The sequence below is a fragment of the Oncorhynchus clarkii genome, chromosome 1, assembly GCF_045791955.1.
Source record: "Oncorhynchus clarkii lewisi isolate Uvic-CL-2024 chromosome 1, UVic_Ocla_1.0, whole genome shotgun sequence".
NCBI classification, from domain to species: Eukaryota; Metazoa; Chordata; class Actinopteri; order Salmoniformes; family Salmonidae; genus Oncorhynchus; species Oncorhynchus clarkii.
Genome location: NC_092147.1, coordinates 81,681,434 through 81,699,940, shown reverse-complemented (window position 1 = coordinate 81,699,940; position 18,507 = coordinate 81,681,434). Strand labels below are relative to the sequence as shown.

The 18,507-nt window shown below is 42.0% G+C and overlaps 1 protein-coding gene across 4 annotated transcripts in view; it reads right to left on the bottom strand.

Moving 5' to 3' along the window:
* LOC139413187 (AN1-type zinc finger protein 4-like) overlaps positions 1-10,928 on the bottom strand; it is a 41,297-nt gene extending 30,369 nt beyond the window's left edge. Inside the window, exons 1-4 of one of the 4 annotated variants that reach the window (XM_071160313.1) lie at positions 10,689-10,899; positions 10,442-10,527; positions 8,977-9,286; positions 502-577 (exon numbers count right to left, since the gene is read on the bottom strand). In XM_071160313.1, the coding sequence (XP_071016414.1) occupies positions 502-577; positions 8,977-9,160 (260 nt within the window). In that variant the 5' untranslated portion in view covers positions 9,161-9,286; positions 10,442-10,527; positions 10,689-10,899. Of the gene's footprint in view, positions 1-501; positions 578-8,976; positions 9,287-10,441 lie in introns of all 4 variants that reach the window. The other 3 variants (XM_071160296.1, XM_071160289.1, XM_071160305.1) reach the window with 3 other exon arrangements.
* Positions 10,929-18,507: the final 7,579 nt, after the last annotated feature.

The window sequence follows — 18,507 nt, the reverse complement described above, 5'->3', positions numbered from 1 at the left end:
GGGACAGATCATGTGGAAAATTAAGCGACAAGCATTCATGACGCAACCACCATCTGCAATCTGTAGACTGGGTCTGTATCTAATAAAACTGACAACTCACAAACACATTCAATATGTGATTGTAGCCAATTCGGCATCTTTGGTTCATTGATATCAGGGCTTGGGGAGAAAATGTATTCAATACACGGAGAGTTCATTTCAAAGCATATAGTCAAGTTCTCCACTTCACTAATTTCAATTAACCACTAATTACAAGATCAAAGTTGATGGTTCGTTTAAAGGCCATTGCTATATATGAAAATAGGTCCCACTTAACTGACCAGAGTTTAATTATTATATATATATATATTTTAAGGGTTGTGTTAATTAGGGCACGTAACAGGAAACATTTTAAAATGCTTTGGAACATAAAGGTAAAATAACTGCTTTTACTTGGTCCAAGTAGACCCTCCCAGTTTCATTCAGTTTGGTGCCATATGAACACGACCTAGTTAAACTCACCTGTAATCATGCAGACAGTACTCATCCTCCAGCTCCAAGTTGTTCCAGATCAGGTGTTGCTGGGCAACAGGGATACCTGGGGGTGGGGGGGGGGGGGCACGAGAGAGCGAGCAAGACGACAGAACAGACAGAGGTGAGTTTACACAAGATCTCCCTCCAACCTCATAACCAAGTAAGGAATTACTGTACAGAACACCCCTCTCATTTCCACCAACCTTTTAGGCTAACCACACAGGAAGAACATCCATGAACAAAAGTACTACAAGACACTGAGAAATCAACTAAACTTATGTGGTTAGAAAGTAAAGCAGAGAAAGAAGGTAGTCGTACTTGGGAATATGGCTAGACAGTACACGGTCCTTCTCTCAGCACAAAGATGCAGGCTTAAAAATCTAGACTATCGTAATCGCTCCTCTTTTACTCCTTAGGCCAAACTAACCCTGATTCAGATAATCATCTAATCTAGATTACGGAGACGTAATTTATAGATTGGCAGGTAAGGGTGCTCTCGAGCGGCTAGATGTTCTTTATTGTTGTCTCTACCTTCTTGCCCTTTGTGCTGTTGTCTGTGCCCAATCATGTTAAACCATGTTTTGTGTTGCTGCCATGCTGTGTTGTCTTAGGTCACTTTTTATGTAATCTTGTCGTGATGTGTGTTTTGTCCTATATTTTCATTTTATTTTAAATCCCAGCCCCCATTCCCGCAGGAGGCCTTTTGGTAGGACGTAATTGTAAAGAAGAATTTGTCCTTAACTGACTTGCCTAGTTAAATAAAGGTTAAATAAAAAACCATTTAAAAAAGAAGAACCATAGCCTGACAACTCAATTCGTCCGCTGCTCTGTCAATCGCTACATACTTTTAGTCTGAGACTGCCATCATTGAAGTCGTCTGTGGTGACGAGGGGCATAGTACAAAACAAAGGCCACCAGCTGTTGGATCGTCTAACCAATCAAGAGTATCAAAGCCAATGACATTTTAAAACCGCCGCAATACCCACACGTGTTCTGGCCCAACCCATCAGTTTGTGGACCAATCAGAAGGTCCCAAATGTGTTCGCATTTGGTGAAATCGTTCCATCATTTCTAGTATGGCCAGAAAGTGACGACACTATAGAGGCCATATTCACAAAGCATTTCAGAGTAAGAGGGCTGAACTTGGATCAGGTACCCCATCAATATAATCTTATTCAGTATCTTCGTAAGATTACATTGCCCAATTTCAGGCACTAGATTTCCTGATAATATGTTCACATTACTTGTTTTATGAATTTCCCACCATCTTCTAAGTCAGAACACAAAAAAGACAGTTCTAGGACACTGAGGCTTCTCTGTTGAATAAACGTGTCTCTGGCTCCATCCAGTGGGAGGCTGAGTCATTACAATCCATTTTGTCAGGTCAAAGGGGCGAGACCCTTAGAAAAGCAGTTCTAACTTCACTGAACAAAAATATAAACGCATAGAGGCACAGAATAAGTTCGAGGAAAAACAAAAAGAAACGAAGGAACTTATTCAAGAAAGATCAAGTGTAATATATTATAAAATAAAGTAAACTGGATGGAATATGGGGAAAAATGCAAATTATTTTTCAATCTTCAATATAGAAATGCTACCAAAACAAATGTATTGAAACGTGTTACAAATGGAGTCACGCACAATTCACCGAATGATATTTTGAAAGAGGAAGTAAAGTACTAAGTACTTTAAGAATATGTTTTCGTTTCAGTCTCCATCTCCACTAACTGAAACGAATTGTATGGATTTTTTCCCCCTCCTAATAATAATGTAAAATTAACATCTGTACAGAAAGACTCATGTGAAGGCCAAATTACAGAGGAGAAACCTCTTGATGCAATTAAAGCATTTAAGGCTGGGAAAACTCCAGGACTGGATGGCATACCAGTGGAAGTATACAAAACTTGTATTTATTTATTACACTCAGAGGACCATTATTAGCATGTTTTAACCACTCCTATATATATGGTAGATTATCAGACACGCTACAAGGTCTGATATCATTACTATTGAAACAAGACCCAAGTGGTATATATAAAGATCCAGCCCATTTAAAACAATTGGAGACCTCTTTCACTTCAGTGTTGTGATGCTAAATGCTTGGCACATAGAATTAACAAGTATTGTCAGATATTATTCATCCTAATCAGACAGGTTTTTTACATGGACGATACATTGGAGATAATATAAGACAAGTACTGGAAACAATAGAACACTATGAAATATCTGGGACACCAGCCCTGGTTTTCATGGCTGATTTTGAAAAGGCTTTTGATAAAGTATGACTGGAGATTATATATAAATGCCTAGAATATTTACATTTTGGGGAATCTCTTATAAAATGGGTTAAAGTTATGTAAAGTAACCCTAGGTGTAAAATAGTAAATAATGGCTACATCTCAGAAAGTGTAAACTATCTAGAGGAGTAAAACAAGGTTGTCCACTATCGGCATATCTATTTATTATTGCCATCGAAATGTTATCTGTTAAAATGAGATCAAACAATAAAATTAAGGGATTAGAAATCTGTGGCTTAAAAACTAAGGTGTCATTGTACGCTGATGATTCATATTTTCTTTTAAAAACACAATTAGAATCTCTCCACAGCCTCATAGAGAATCTAGATACTTTTGCTATCCTCTCTGGATTAAAACTAAATGATGATAACTATTGGATCACAAAAAAATGCAAATGTTACATTACCATGTAGTTTACCAATTAAATGGTCTGACAGAGATGTGGACATATTCTGTATACAAATCCCAAAAGAAAGAAATTCTCACTCCAATAAATTTTTACAGAAAGTTAACAAAAATAGATACGATCTTGCTAACATTGAAAGGAAAAAACCTGTCTATTTGTGGTGAAATCACCCTGATTAACTCTTTAGTCACATCAGTTGACCTATATGCTTATGGTTTGCCTACACCTAGTGACCTGCTTTTTAAATTATATGAAAAAAAAAAATATTCCATTTTATTTGGAATGGCAAGCCAGACAAAATTAAAATGGGCCTATTTGTATAATGAATATGAATTCGGAGGGCAGAAATGATTAAATATTAAAGCATTAGACCTCTCATTAAAGGCATCAGATATATTTAAATCCAAACTGGTTCTCTAGTCAATGTGAATGAATGTCTCATCCTATGTTCAAGGGCCTTTTCCCTTTATTCAGATAACACCTGCTCACTTTCAGGTTGTGTGAAAAGGAAATAATCTCCAAAATATCGTTATTTTTTAAACAAGCCTTAGAAAGTTGAAAAGACAGAACAAATAATACAACCAATAGTGGCTAAACTCAAATATACTAATAGATTAAAAAAAACATATTTTTCAAAGAAATGTTTAATAAAGGTATAATTTGTGAATGATATCATAAAAGGATTGGTGGAGTTGTCACACATGCAGCTAACACAGACATATGGAAATGTCCGCTCTACCCAAAATTACAACCAACTAATTGCAGCATTACCACAAAAATGGAGGCAAGTAGAAGGGGAAAAAAGTAAGGAACTTGTATGTCGGCCCTGTATTAAAGAACATAAATGGTTAAAGAAGTGTGATAAATAAAAACATATACCATTTTAATTTATGGACCAAAGAACTGACAGCTGTGCCATATAAATTGCAAAATAGTTGGGAAGAGATTTGCGATGTACCCATTTATGAATTGATACGCAAAACAGCGCCGGATTCACAACTTTAAATTTTTCAATTACTATACAAAATTCTTGAAACCAATAGAATGTTATATATATGGGGGATTCATTCTTCCCAGCTCTGCAGATTTTGCTGTGAGGAGGCAGAGTCATTAGATCATTTATTTTGGTATTGTCCATATGTAGCTCATTTTTGGTCACAGGTCCAGGAATGGCTGAAGAACTGCAACATTTATAGCAATACTGGGTGATTTGAAAAGACATAATCAATCAATCAATAATATAATAATTATTTTGGCAAAAATCTTTATTTTTAATTTACAATCTGTAGAAGCTATGAGAATAGAAAGGTTCGGTACTTTTGTCAAGCATCACAGCACAGTTAGAAAATAGATGGCAAATAGAAATCCAAAATGGATGGTGTTGAGAGATAGATGGGAGGGGTTGAATGGAGCTGAAGGAAGGACTAATAACAAGAACCAATGTAAAAACATACGGGGTCTGTAAAATGTACATAGGTTCACAAATGTTGTGAAATAGCAGTTACAAATATAACTCAAACTGGATGGACAAAAAACAAAATATAACTACTGTAAAAAATATTGTGTCTGTAAAATGTGTATATGTAAAAACTGAAGGTAAAATCCTAAGTGTTATTGTTTATGAGTTTACTCCAATTGGGGGAAGGGTGGTAGGGTTTGTGGGGAATAATAAAGGTATATTATAAAAGAAAGTATGTATATATAAGTATGTGTATGTATGCATGTATATGGATATATCTATATTTACCCAAAAAATATATGGGGGATGGGAAATGATGCAGACAATAACATTGATGGAAGCAACATTAAGCTGATCCACCCCTTAAGAATGTTTTAATATATATATATATATATATATATATATACACACACACAATGTGTTGGTCCCATGTTTCAGGAGCTGAAATGGTCCATATGGACAAAATGCTTATTTCTCTCAAATGTGTTTACATCTCTGTTAGTGAGCATTTCTCCTTTGCCAAGATTATCCATTCACCTGACAGGTGTGGAATATCAATAAGCTGATTAAACAGCATTATCATTGCACCTTGTGCTGGGGACAATAAAAGGCCACTATAAAATGTGCAGCCAGATGGCATGCTGACTGCAGAAAATGTTCACCAGAGCCGTTTCCAGAGAATTGAACGTACATTTTTCTACCATCAGCCGCCTCCAACTTTGTTTTAGAGAATTTGGCAGTACGTCCAACCGGCCTCACATCAACGTGTATGGCGTCGTGTGGGCAAGCGGTTTGCTGATGTCAACGTTGTGAACAGAATGTCCCAGGCCCATAGTTGTGCCATTCATCCGCCGCCATCACCTCATGTTTCAGCCTGATAATGCACAGCCCCATGTCGCAAGGATATGTACACAGTTCCTGGATGCTGAAAATGTCCCAGTTCTTCCTTGGCCTGCATACTCACCAGACACCCATTGAGCATGTGGGATGCTCTGGATCGACATGTACGACAGCGTTTTCCAGTTCCCGAAAATATCCAGAATCTTCACACAGCCATTGAAGAGGAGTGGGACAACATTCAAATCAAATCAAAGTTTGTCACATGCGCCAAATACAACAGGGTGAAAATGCTTATTCCACAGGCCACAATCAACATACTGATCAACTCTATGCGAAGGAGATGTGTCATGATGCATGAGGCAAATGGTGGTCACACCAGACACTGACTGGTTTTCTGATTCAGGCCCCTACTTTTCTTTTAAGCTATCTGTTACCAACAGCTGCATATGTGTATTCCCAGTCATGTGAAATCCATAGATTAGGGCCTAATTAATTTATTTAAATTGACTGGTTTCCTTCTATGAACGGTAACTCAGTAAAATATTTTAAATTGTTGCATTTATATTTTTGTTCAGTATATATAATTACATTTGCTGTACGATAAATAATGCGACCTACAGACTCCCTTTTCTTTCTTTTTTTACATCGAGAGATAAAGGACATCAGAAGAACTGAGAAAAAGCACCCTTTTTCACAGCATGTGAAGGCCATAGCTTTCTGGGTAAGGGAAGAATAACCTAAAAGGCTAAACTGATCTTATATCAGCACCCATACTCTGCCGCTTTATAAATATGTGTCCAGATGTATTATTTGGAGGGAAAACATTGTGGTTATTTGTTGAGAGGTCAGTTTCACACAGTCAACCTGTTCCGCTCTAGCAGACAGCTAGGCTAGGATAAACTCTTTCCAGCAGCACCATCACCACAGACCAGAAAGACGACTCAAACACACCCCCTCAAGGACACAGCATGCTAAAGACAGACTCAGGCCACAATGCAAACTTTACTCTGAAGACCATGAGAGACTAGCACTTGACTTGAGTGTGAAAACACTCACATATTGACATCTCACGAAAGATAAGCTGGGCATAACTAGAGAGCATGATACTTGCAGTGCATAAAGAGGCAAGAGTACTCTTCTCTCACTCTACAACCATACTAAGGTACTTGAGTTGTGACTTCTTTTCCTTCTCTCTACAGCAGAGATTGGAACCTTTGATGGGGTGGTGGCCACTAAAAATACAAACTCATCATGAGGTGCCGCAGTTGACTCACCCGGAGAGAAATTAATAAAGTAAATTTCGTGCAATTCAACACATTTCACCATGGGGTATGGAGAAAATGTTGCTGTTTAAAAGCTAGTTTGCTACAATTACACACATTTTGCCATAGAGGCAGAGAGAAGATTTCGAATTTTATAACTCATTTCACGCACATTTTTTGATTTTAGTGTTAATTTTTGGCAATTCTACACGTTTTGACATAGGGTGGAGGGAAATGTTTGCAGTTTTAATATGATACCTGAGTGAGACTGACTAACAACCTCAAATGGGGGCCCTGTCTCTATTTCGGGGGGCTGTGTCACAAGTAGTGCACAAAATAGGATGTAATATGGGACACAGCCTCCCTCCCTCTTTCCAGCTCCTCTCCCCACACTGAATACACTCTTTGGCCCAGTGGGTGCTGGAGGGAACCCAGTGTTTGTGAGTGGGCCAGAGCAGTGTCATACTACTCTATTGTGAAGAGGCATGCCCAGTCACGCAGCCCTGACTAACACACCCCCCACTGACTGACTGCAAGAGAGCACAACAGCCAGAGAGAGAGGTAGAAATAAAATGAGTAGAACCACAAACATCCTCAGATAGGGAGCAAGACAAAGAAATACAACAAATTGAACACCTTAGCCCAGGGAATCTCGGCATGGTTGCATCGCTATGGAAATGATAGGCATCTACTATCTAATGATAGTCAACATCCAACCTATTTTCAGATGAGTATGAGTAGGATGAGGAGACAAGCAGGAGGCTACTGTAGACTACTGAGACGCATCCAGAGTAGTTCAGAGTGTCTCCTGACAGAATTGTTTGTCAATCTCAGCTAGAGACTTTCACCTCTCTGTTGTCAGCACTAGTGCCTGTTAGCTATCTCAAACCTGAGCTTCCTGTAAATCAAACTGCAGTTGAAAGGATCTAAATGGCTGTAATTAAAGGATACAATTTTAAGCAAGGCTTGGGAGGTAGGCCTACCACTGAAGCAAGTGGTAAGAAAGAGCTGCAAGGGACTTACGCTTTTACCAAGCTGTGCGTCATTTTGAACTGTACAAAGCCAATTAGTGGTGATCAATATTGTAAGATATTGCATGATCCTGTCAATTACCTTAGAGCATTAGTCAAATAATGGCTATTGTAGATAACTAAATAAAAGATTGAACATATGTGGACAGAAACTACAAAGATTCTTAAAGAGCATTATGTATAAATAGCCATATCAATAGTATTAAATAGGACCATGATTTGTGAGGCGAATCAGTGTCCACAGATTCAGTTACTGGTACCATTTACCACACCCCTGACAACCGTAGAGAACATATTGACTCCCCTCTGCCTCTTCCGATAGGCTGTCGTACAATATTTAAACCTGAGGAAGAACATGCACAGCTGCATCATAAACGCCTACTTTATTTTTTACAACCGCCATCACTCTAGACACAATCTGCATCCCAAACGGTACCCTATTCCCCTATGGGCCCTGGTAAAAAAAAGTAGTGTACTATATAGGGAATAGGATGCCATTTGGGATGCAACTGATGTTCCTCTCCCGAACGCCTCCATCCCCCCGGCTGTACTTCATCACTACTACACTGGCTCCCAGAGCCTCCCACCTCACCAGGCCCAGCGCAGCTCAGCCGTGGCTGGATTGATGAGGACGTTTGGGGCCTTTAATATCCCAAATGTGCAGTGCTCTATCGAGCTCTCAAGGAAGATGGACGGAGGATGAGGCCGAATAAATGATGAAAGTGAAGTGCTTGGATTAAATAAGGTTTAACGTGTGTGGAAAGCCAACTAGCCAGAGCCCTTGTCTGCTTGGCCGGAGGAGCAGGGTGATATACTAAGTCTGATGCTGTGACTATATAAATGTTTATACTAAAACAGAAAGCCATTCTTTGCAATGGAATACATTTGTATCCATCCCTCTTCTTGGCTTAGAAATGTATTTTGCATTGCTTGTCTCATCTTCTGTGCAAGAAGAAGGTGAACATCAACATACCTATTATTCTAGGCAGCCAGGATTAGTATTGCATTGAGTCTGAGCTTATTCATAGATCATTTTCAATTGGCCATTTTTCAGTGTTAGACAGGGAGGGAGCCTATCCTGCTTAAGTAAAGGAAGGGGAAACAGTACAGCCTTGTAGCCTACATGCTGGGTTAGTAAGAGTCACTACTGTACTGTTATAAACCGTACCTTCCAGCCTCTGGATCTTGGCCTTGACAGAGATGACTGTCTCGATGGGCGAGACACGCAGCTCAAAGCAGGTCCCCGTCAAAGTTTCGATGAACAGCTCCATGGTCTCGTAGAACGGCAACTTGTACTGGAAGGTCCCCACACTGTCGTCGTTATAGATAGGCGGCTCCTTTCTGTCCGGCATCTTGGTGAGGTCAGGACTGCTTTAGGGGGAGGGGGGAGTGGGAGGGGCGGCGGCCCAGGGGAAGGGAGAGGGGGATGGGTGTTCTCCGTTGTCACCACGGTAACACATCATGCAGGAAGCCCCAAGCTGTGGAGAGAGAGAGAGGTCTCAGTACCTTGACCTTTCCAAGGTCATCCGTGTCTGCTCCTCATACAGACACCATGAGGCAAGAGACAAAAAGTGATTCTGAGTGGCGTATCAGTCTAAGGCACTGCATCTCAGTGCTATAGGCGTCACTACAGACCCTGGTTCGATTCCAAGCTGTATCACAACCCAGCCGTGATTGGGAGTCGTACAATTGGCCCAGCGTGGTCCGAGTTAGGGTTGGCCATCATTGTAAATAAGAACTGTCTTGCCTAGTTAAATAAAGGTTAAATAAAAAATTAAGTTGGGAAGGAGGGGTGGAGTTGACATGCCTGTATGAACCTGGTAAGTAAGGAGTCCTTTACTTCCCTGACAACAATCAATCAACTATCAACATTAAACATCTAGGTCCTACATTATGCAAGGAGGCCTAACCCCTCTGTTAATATGAATGAGCAGAATGCAAAACATTCCATTATGTAATTCGGAAGAAATGCGTATTAAAATATTATCACACCAAGACACACACTGAAATGTCACCAACTCTGTCACCTTAAATAGGCATAGGTCTATATGAGAGAGCAATAGTTCAGATCAAGAAATTACAATACAATTTTAGTGACAAGTGTAAATCTTTAGAAGCACCTTCATGAAACATTCTGCAGAGAACAAGGCCCAAGCCACAGCTCCTGGCTGCAATATAGTCAGCTGTTAGCCTATATAAAGCCATTGGGAGGAGTATGTGGTGTCAAACACACAGACAGCTCTCTGCAGGCACTATGGCAGGACTCTTAACAGTTAACCCGTATTTTATGTGACTGCAGTAACATTTAATTTTAAAAGAATGCAAATGTAAAGTTGTGGGCTGATTGATAGGCAAACAACTAGAGATCCCTTTCACACCAACACTGTAAAGACCACATTAACTGTATTCCCAATGTTTAAGGCTATATTATACCATTTTAACAGTCAGCTGCCCTAAATGTGTGTCAATCGTGAAAACAAAGGGTCTTAATATTGCCTTTATCAGTGGCTTGCTTGTTACACATGACAAATACTTGACAAAGGATGTTAACTTGAAAGCTATCTAGTTAATACACGACCAGACAGCAAGATTTTCTCTGTGTCTCACCAGAAACCCTAGCGTTTTGAACTCACCTTAGCAGCATCCCAAGACTAGCTGGCAAGAGTACACCGGCGATGGCTGTCGTCCCAAGACTACAAATACTCCGTATGTTAGCTAGCTTGACACAATAAAATAGCACAAATGAAAGACAGTAGTAGCGAACTAAATGCATTCATTATTTATCTAGCTAGCAAGTTCGTTAATCTAACTAAATATGTTGCCGCTAGCTAGCTAGCTAGCGAGCTAGCTAACCAGTTTAGCAACCCAAACAATGGCTACCTTGCTTGGGTCGATGGCTGGCTAGCAAGCTGCTTCGCCTACTCTCCTCTTCAGATTCGACATTGTAGATTAGAATCAAAAGGGTCTGCTTATCTTCATGCTTAAATAGAAAAAGGAACGCTTGAAAGCTTCCCTTATTGCCCATGAACTGTGACAGATTGGTAAACCTTTCGGTTTTCGTGAACTCTACTCATCTCACCTGTCAAAAAACAGGAGGCTCCTGAACCAGCCCATTGTGACTCTCTTGATTGACAACAAAGGCATCCAATGACGCAACGTGAAAAGTCGAGGTGAACCAATGAGGAGTACACAGACACGGGACCAATATTGTTTGGTCACAAGGACTGACCCTTTCTGCTTCAACAAGAACACTGGCTTCAGAGTTACAAATAATGGAATAATGCAAACGGTTGTCTCTCTACATTTCAATAACTGGAAGTGTAAACTCTAAGGCTTCATGCCACAATGACTAACACCACAATGACTAACGCCCTGTAGCACTCACATCTGTAATCATGAAGTGCTTTGAACTAGACACACTCCAATTTGCATACCGCCCCAACAGATCAATAGACAACAATGTCAACACTGCTCTCACCTACCTAGATAAGGCGAATATCAATGTGAGAATGCTTTTCATTGACTACAGCCCAGCATTCAGCACCATTGTCCCCTCCAAGCTCATCACCAATCTTAGGACCATGGGACTGAACACCTCCCTCTGCAGCTGGATCCTGGACTTCCAGATGGCTGACACCAGGTGGTGAGGGTAGGCAACATCACCTCTGTCACGCTGACCCTCGCACAGGGGCCCACCAGAGGTGTGTGCTTAGTCCCCTCTTAATCATCACCCAGTGCCTGGGCTTACCTCCGCTGTACCCGCACCCCACCATACCCCTGTCTGCGCATTATGCCCTGAATATATTCTACCATGCCCAGAAATCTGCTCCTTTTATTCTTTGTCCAAAACGCTCTAGGCGACCAGTTTTGATAGCATTTAGCCGCACCCTCATACTACTCCTCCTCTGTTCCGCGGCTGATGTGGAGGTAAACCCAGGCCCTGCATGTCCCCAGGCACACTCATTTGTTGACTTCTGTGATCGAAAAAGACTTGGTTTCATGCATGTCAACATCAGAAGCCTCCTCCCTAAGTTTGTTTTACTCACTGCTTTAGCACACTCTGCCAACCCTGATGTCCTTGCCGTGTCTGAATCCTGGTTTAGGAAGGCCACTAAAAATTCTGAGATTTCCATACCCAACTATAACATTTTCCGTCAAGATAGAACTGCCAAAGGGGGAGGAGTTGCAGTCTACTGCAGAGATAGCCTGCCAAGTAATGCCATACTTTCCAGGTCCATACCCAAACAGTTTGAACTACTAATTTTTAAAATTACTCTCTCCAGAAATAAGTCTCTCACTGTGGCCGCCTGCTACCGACCCCCCTCAGCTCCCAGCTGTGCCCTGGACACCATTTGTGAATTGATCGCGCCCCATCTAGCTTCAGAGTTTGTTCTGTTAGGTGACCTAAACTGGGATATGCTTAACACCCCGGCAGTCCTACAATCTAAGCTAGATGCCCTCAATCTCACACAAATCATCAAGGAACCCACCACGTACAACCCTAAATCTGTAAACAAGGGCACCATCATTGACGTTATCCTGACCAACTGGCACTCCAAATACACCTCCGCTGTCTTCAACCAGGATCTCAGCGATCACTGCATCATTGCTTGTATCCGCTACGGGTCCGCAGTCAAACGACCACCCCTCATCACTGTCAAATGCTCCCTAAAACACTTCTGCGAGCAGGCCTTTCTAATCGACCTGGCCCGGGTATCCTGGAAGGATATTGCCCTCATCCCGTCAGTTGAAGATGCCTGGTCATTCTTTAAAAGTAACTTCCTCACCATTTTAGATGAGCATGCTCCGTTCAAAAAATGCAGAACTAAGAACAGATATAGCCCTTGGTTCACTCCAGACCTGACTGCCCTCGACCAGCACAAAAACATCCTGTGGCGGATAGCAATAGCATCGAATAGTCCCCGCGATATGCAACTGTTCAGGGAAGTCAGGAACTAATACACGCAGTCAGTCAGGAAAGCAACGGTCAGCTTCTTCAAGCAGAAGAATCCTGTAGCTCTAACTCCAAAAAGTTCTGGGACACTGTAAAGTCCATGGAGAACAAGAGCACCTCCTCCCAGCTGCCCACTGCACTGAGGCTAGGTAACATGGTCACCACCGATAAATCCATGATTATCGATAACTTCAACAAGCATTTCTCAACGGTTGGCCATGCCTTTCTCCTGGCTACTCCAACCTCGCCCGCCCCTGCAGCTACTCGCCCAAGCCTCCCCAGCTTCTCCTTTACCCAAATCCAGATAGCAGATGTTCTGAAAGAGCTGCAAAACCTGGACCCGTACAAATCAGCTGGGCTTGACAATCTGGACCCTCTATTTCTGAAACTATCCGCCTCCATTGTCGCAACCCCTATTACCAGCCTGTTCAACCTCTCTTTCATATCGTCTGAGATCCCCAAGGATTGGAAAGCTGCCGCAGTCATCCCCCTCTTCAAAGGGGGAGACACCCTGGACCCAAACTGTTACAGACCTATATCCATCCTGTCCTGCCTATCTAAGGTCTTCGAAAGCCAAGTCAACAAACAGATCACTGACCATCTCGAATCCCACCGTACCTTCTCCGCTGTGCAATCTGGTTTCCGAGCCGGTCACGGGTGCACCTCAGCCACGCTCAAGGTACTAAACGATATCATAACTGCCATCGACAAAAGACAGTACTGTGCAGCCGTCTTCATCGACCTGGCCAAGGCTTTAGACTCTGTCAATCACCATATTCTTATCGGCAGACTCAGTAGCCTCGGTTTTCCTAATGACTGCCTTGCCTGGTTCACCAACTACTTTGCGGACAGAGTTTAGTGTGTCAAATCGGAGGGCATGTTGTCCGGGCCTCTGGCAGTCTCTATGGGGGTGCCACAGGGTTCAATTCTCGGGCCGACTCTTTTCTCTGTATATATCAATGATGTTGCTCTTGCTGCTGGCGATTCCTTGATCCACCTCTACGCAGACAACACCATTATGTGTACTTCTGGCCCTTCCTTGGACACTGTGCTATCTAACCTCCAAACGAGCTTCACTGCCATACAACACTCCTTCCGTGGCCTCCAACTGCTCTTAAACGCTAGTAAAACCAAATGCATGCTTTTCAACCGTTCGCTGCCTGCACCCGCACGCCCGACTAGCATCACCACCCTGGATGGTTCCGACCTAGAATATGTGGACATCTATAAGTACCTAGGTGTATGGCTAGAATGTAAACTCTCCTTCCAGACTCATATCAAACATCTCCAATCTAAAATCAAATCTAGAGTTGGCTTTCTATTTCCGCAACAAAGCCTTCTTCACTCACGCCGCCAAACTTACCCAGGTAAAACTGACTATCCTACCGATCCTCGACTTCGGCAATGTCATCTACAAAATAGCTTCCAATACTCTACTCAGCAAACTGGATGCAGTTTATCACAGTGCCATCCATTTTGTTACTAAAGCAGCTTATACCACCCACCACTGCGACCTGTATGCTCTAATCGGCTGTCCCTCGCTACATATTCGTCGCCAGACCCACTGGCTCCAGGTCATCTACAAGTCCATGCTAGGTAAAGCTCCACCTTATCTCAGTTCACTGGTCACGATGGCAACACCCACCCGTAGCACGCGCTCCAGCAGGTGTATCTCACTGATCATCCCTAAAGCCAACACCTCATTTGGCCGCCTTTCCTTCCAGTTCTCTGCTGCCCTGTGACTGGAACGAATTGCAAAAATTGCTGAAGTTGGAGACTTTTATCTCCCTCACCAACTTCAAACATCTGCTATCTGAGCAGTTAACCGATCGCTGCAGCTGTACATAGTCCATCGGTAAATAGCCCACCCAATTTATCTACCTCATCCCCATACTGTTTATATTTATTTACTTTTCTGCTCTTTTGCACACCAGTATCTCTACCTGCACATGACCATCTGATCATTTATCACTCCAGTGTTAATCTGCAAAATTGTAATTATCCGCCTACCTCCTCATGCCTTTTGCACACAATTTATATACACTCTTTTTTTCTTTCTACTGTGTTATTGACTTGTTTATTGTTTACTCCATGTGTAACTCTGTGTTGCTGTCTGTTCACACTGCTATGCTTTATCTTGGCCAGGTCACAGTTGTAAATGAGAACTTGTAAATGAGAACTTGTTCTCAACTAGCCTACCTGGTTAAGGTGAAATAAAGGTGAAATAAAGGTGAAATAAATAAAAATAAAAATGCACGACTAATGCAGACGACATGACGGTGGTAGGCCTGATTACTGGCGACGAGGAATACAGGAAACGAGGGGGAGGGGGGACCCTCATTCACATTAATAGGGCTGCAGTGGAGCTTCAAGTTATTCAGTTAGCATGGGCCCTCAAGTCCTCAAAAAGTTATATAGCTGTACCATTGAGAGCATCTTGACTGGCTGCATCAATGCTTGGTATGACAACGCCACCTACCTCAATCGCATGATGCTACAGAGGGTGGTGTGGACAGCCCAGTACATCACTGGGACGGAGCTCCCTGCCATCCAAGACTTCTATACAGTGGCGATTTTAGCATGTAAATCTTAGTGAGGCAAAATAATAATTTGGATGCATGCCAGCAAAGCTACTAAATAATACATGAATTGCACTATAATGGTGACAAACGGTGCCCACAAACTGTTGGGACCTACATAAAGCTATCCCAACAGCAGTCCCAACACTTTACAGCAACAGAATTCAGAACATGGGATATTCTAACAGTGTTCTCCCTATACACCAAGTCAGAACCGTAGGATAAATAAAGGATAAATAAAGGAGGCATATAAGCAGACAATGAAAGTTCTTACAATATTTGATGATTACATTTCTCAAAAACAGGTTATATGGGGGAGGGAAAATGGCGCCGTAGAGAGAACACAGTGTTTCAGCGAGCTCTCGTGGCATTCGTAAATTTATATTTTTACATTAATCTCCTAGCTTGAAAAAGTGGTAGAATTGGCTAAATAAATTACCATATAATGAGTCTTGACGGCTATTTCGCAAAAAACTCCGACAACATGCCCAACAGAACTACTAAGAAGTCGACCAAAACCACCACCCCTGTGGATGTGCATGAGGAGCTAGCTAACGTTAGCGAGGCTAGCACCATTGCGGATCCAGGCACAATGGACCTGGTGATTCAAAAGATGACTGATAACATTACTAAAGTGATCGATGCTAAGATAAGAACGGCCTTGGAAGCAATAGCAGGCCATTCAGCTGAACTACAGAGGGTTGTGGAACGTGTTGTTGAGGCGGAAGGAAGAATTGATGCAGTGGAAACTTCAACTACATCTATGGACGCTAAGATAAAAGCACTTGAGAAACAGGTGCGCGAAATGGCGGAGCACATTGACGACTTGGATAATCGAGGACGCAGATGCAATATTCGTGTTGTGGGACTCCCTGAAAATTCTGAAGGGACACGTTCAGTAAAATTATTTGAGGAATGGATCCCTGGCTACCTACAAATGGACACTAAGGCTGGTCGTGTGAAGCTGGACAGAGCCCATCGCTCTCAAGCACCGATACCCGGTCCCAATCAGCGCACACAGCCGGTGGTTATAAAGTTCCACAACTTCACCGACAAGCAGCGCGTCATGGACGCGGCTAGAAACATCGGCTCTGATGGTAGTCTACGTAAAAGTCCTAAGGTCTCATTCTTCAATGATTATTCCACTGCGGTTGTACGAAGACGCAAAGCGTTTGATGAGGCGAAGGCTCGACTCAGGAGAATGAAGATGGACTACGCACTGTTGTACCCGGCCACATTGAAGATTATGGTCAACGGATCACCTAAAAAGCTCTACACACCTGAAGAGGCTGCTGCGTTTATTGACTCTCTCGGGTAAATAACTTTTAAGCTGCACCTCAGCAGCATTGGATAACTTTGTTTATTTTTGGTTGAATCTGATCATGAAACAGTGGCGTGAGTCCTCACGTACTCCGGCTCAGTAATATTCGTATCTTTATTATTTTTCTTGCTAAAGTAATCGCCGCTATAGCTCAGGCTGAGATATGTGTGAATCCATATTGGTGCCCAGGCTTGGTTTTAGGTGGAAGAGCCTCAATCTTCTCCTATTGATTTTCTTTTCCATACATATAAAGGATGAGGCTATGGAGCGGCAATGCAGACTTAAGAGTCTACATTGGAGAGTTGAAATCCCCTGCATGTTAGCTAGTGGGAAAACCCCCTTTTGGATCTTTACATGTTTAATTTTTGGGTTTAGTATAGTTCGAGTTCAGGGTTCATATCGTTTGTTTATGCTCGGTGAGATAGAGGAGAGTTCAACACATGGAAAAAGGTACCACCCCACTTTTACAGTGGGATCCAGCCTGGATATTGAATGGTCAAGATACAATGGCAGGTAACGGACTGCGTGTATGTACATGGAACATTAGAGGGAGCCATAACCCCATTAAGAGGAAGAAGGTACTGTCTTTTTTGAAAAAAGAAAATATTGATATTGCCCTGTTGCAAGAAACTCATTTGGATGATAAGGAGCACCTGAAATTACAACAAGGGGGGTTTGGTCAAGTGTTTTTCTCATCATTTACATCCAGAAGTAGAGGGGTAGCAATTCTGGTGAAAAATAACTTACCACTTAAGGTCTTGAATTGTGTGAAAGATACATTTGGTCGCTTTGTTATAATTAATGGTACTTTACAAGGGCAGAACATTTCTATAATTAATATTTACTTCCCCCCTGCTCACCCCCCTGATTTCCTCACTAAGGTATTTCTAGACTTTTCAGAATTAAACTTGGACACTGCAGTGGTTGGAGGAGATTTTAAATGCTTGTTTAACCCCCTTATTGATAGGTTTCCCAGCGGTATAGCTTCACTCTCTTCTCAAGCTAAGTCACTTAAAGCTATTTGTGATGATCTGGGGTATGCGGATGTCTGGAGAGCTTTTCATCCCTCCAACAGAGAGTTCACTTTTTTCTCTGCACCTCATGGATGTCAGACTAGAATAGATTATTTTTTTATGCCCAGGACGTCTCTGCAGTCTGTTCTATCCGCTAGGATAGGAAGCATAGTCATATCTGATCATGCTGAGGTGATCTTGGACATAAAACTCAACGGGGCATTCAATCGGTCAAGACATTGGAGGTTGAACACAACCATTCTTAAAGACCATACATTCACATCATATTTTATTACAGAGTTTAAAGCATTTTTCTCTATTAACTCTCAATCAACAGATAACCCCTCGCTCCTTTGGGAGACCTATAAAGCGTATGCCAGGGGTCTGATTATGTCATACACAGCTACTAAGAGGGAAAAAGCGTGAAAAGCAAAAAATGTTAGAGGGTGAATTAGGAACTAAAGAGAAGGACTACATTAAAACGCCCACTCCTGCCCTATTAAAGGAAATATCAGTCATTAGATCAACGTTAGACTCTCTCCTAACACAGGACGCTGAAAAGAAAATGAGATTTGTCAGGCAAAAGCTATATGAACATGGCGATAAGCCAGGAAAGTACTTGGCATACCTAGCTAAAAAGAGAGCTGACTCTCAGTCAATTGCTACTATTACTGACTCTGATGGTAATCATTTATATGAAAATAAATTGATATGTGACCCATTTAAGAAATTTTATACAAATCTTTATGCCTCAGAACTGCCAAATGATGCACCCAAATTAATGGAGAACTTATTTTGTAAGATTGAGCTCCCTACTATCTCCGAAGAGCAG